General features: G+C 35.3%; 1 protein-coding gene across 1 annotated transcript; it reads right to left on the bottom strand.

The window, feature by feature from the left end:
* Positions 1-217: 217 nt before the first annotated feature.
* Positions 218-1,014, bottom strand: LOC115877327. Its single transcript, XM_030893472.1, has 2 exons — positions 681-1,014; positions 218-618 (listed from the first exon to the last, which is right to left on the bottom strand). The coding sequence occupies exons 1-2, from the start codon at positions 1,012-1,014 to the stop codon at positions 218-220; spliced, it is 735 nt and encodes a 244-aa protein (XP_030749332.1).
* Between the last annotated feature and the right edge of the window lie 788 nt (positions 1,015-1,802).

Below are 1,802 nucleotides of genomic sequence, written 5' to 3'. Positions count from 1 at the left end.
GGTAACCCTTTCGAACATGCAGAGCATTAGAAACTAGTTTGTAGAAGTTGATTTATTTATAATAACTACGATTAATATTATGTATATTATTAGATCGTAGGTACACTGAGATTTATATATATATATATATATATATATATATATATATATATATATATATATATATATATATATATATATATATATATATATATATATATATACATATTGCGAATTTTTACGACATTCGTCGTCTCCCGCTTCTCAACTTCCACAGATTTCTGTCCTGGGTCTTCTGGACGCCCCTAGAATTCATAGCGTCAACTACGCCCTGCTTCCATCTTCGAGGTAGTCTTCCACGTTTCCGCCTTTCGCTTGGTGTCCATGAATGAATTCTTTTCGGCCATCGGTTATCGTCCATTCGTTGGAGGTGTCCGTACCAACTTAGTATTTTGCCGTCAATGGCGTCGAGAATAGTTTCTTTTTCTCCTATAATTTCTCGTATTCTTTGATTTGAGATGTGTTCCAATCTTGAAATGCGACAACTTCTTCGCCAAAAATCCATTTCAAGAGACAGCAACTTATTTTTCTCTAATTTGTTTAGCTCCCACGTTTCAGCGCCATAAGTGGTAATGCTCTCTACAATGGCTTTATAAAGTAGAATTTTTGTTTTTTGGGAAATTTTGTCACTCCACAACAACCGATAACTCTTTTTCCTTGACCAACTTTATTTGCAATATCTTGAGTGCTTTTTCCATTTGTTGTAAAAGTGACGCCCAAGTATTTAAATGTACAGACATTTTTGATTGTGCCGATTCCTACATCCAAATCCTCACGTTCGTCATCACCCACTACCATATACTCCGTCTTCTTTGTGTTTATTGTTAGGCCCCATTTCGAATATTCCTCATGCAGTTTTCTAAACGTATAACTGGAGTCGTCTCTGTCTCCCGCTATCAAGACCTGGTCGTCGCCAAAGAGTAAGGTATATAAAGTGTCTTTTCCTACTGGGATTCCCATTCCACGGCATTTCATCTTCCAACACTTCAGTATTTCCTCCAAATATACTTTAAATAAAGTTGGTGCTAATGAACACCCTTGTCTTAAGCCCTTATTCACAAGAAATTCTTGGGAAATATTGTTTCCAAGTTTAACTGTGCTACTGCAATACCTCGTATAATTTTCTTGTTGCTTGACATACCAACTACTGATACCAAAATTTTGCATTGACACCCACAACTTACTCAGTGAGACTGTATCGTATGCCTTCTGTAGATCAATAAATGTCAAGTGGACCGTCCTTCCCCTTTCTAGCCTTTTTTCGATTAGATGCTTAAGAGTGAAAATGCCATCAGTACATGAGCGTCCCGGTCTAAAACCATTTTGCTCTTCCGATTCCGTTATTTGTGCTTCTATCTTATGTTTTAGTACTTTGCCATAGAGTCGAGCAACAGTACAAATGACACTAATTCCTCTATAATTTTCACAGTCGCGTCGGCTCCCTTTCTTACACACTGAGATTTCAAATTCACAATAAAAAAAGTTTAAAATAGATATCTTTAAATTGCTGACTTGGATATTAATTATTTGAATCTTTCAATTGGCGTGTGTGTGATTTTCCTTATTCAATATTAATTAGCGCTGATCATTATTGTCGTGTAATATATGTGTAAAAAACAGAGCCGAACTTGAAATTATTTTAAATAATAACTAAATAGTTTTGTTGTTATTAAAGTACCAAAAACAAAAGAAAAGTATAAAGTGGGGCATATCATTGTACTCAGGAGACCGAGTTCTTTCAAAACCTGAAATAAAAAATGCAG

Source organism: Sitophilus oryzae, unplaced genomic scaffold (assembly GCF_002938485.1).
Source record: "Sitophilus oryzae breed Bouriz unplaced genomic scaffold, Soryzae_2.0 scaffold_1443_pilon_pilon, whole genome shotgun sequence".
In the NCBI taxonomy this organism is placed as follows: Eukaryota; Metazoa; Arthropoda; class Insecta; order Coleoptera; family Curculionidae; genus Sitophilus; species Sitophilus oryzae.
Note: the sequence above shows the minus strand (reverse complement) of the source record. Positions and strands in the feature narration are given on the sequence as shown.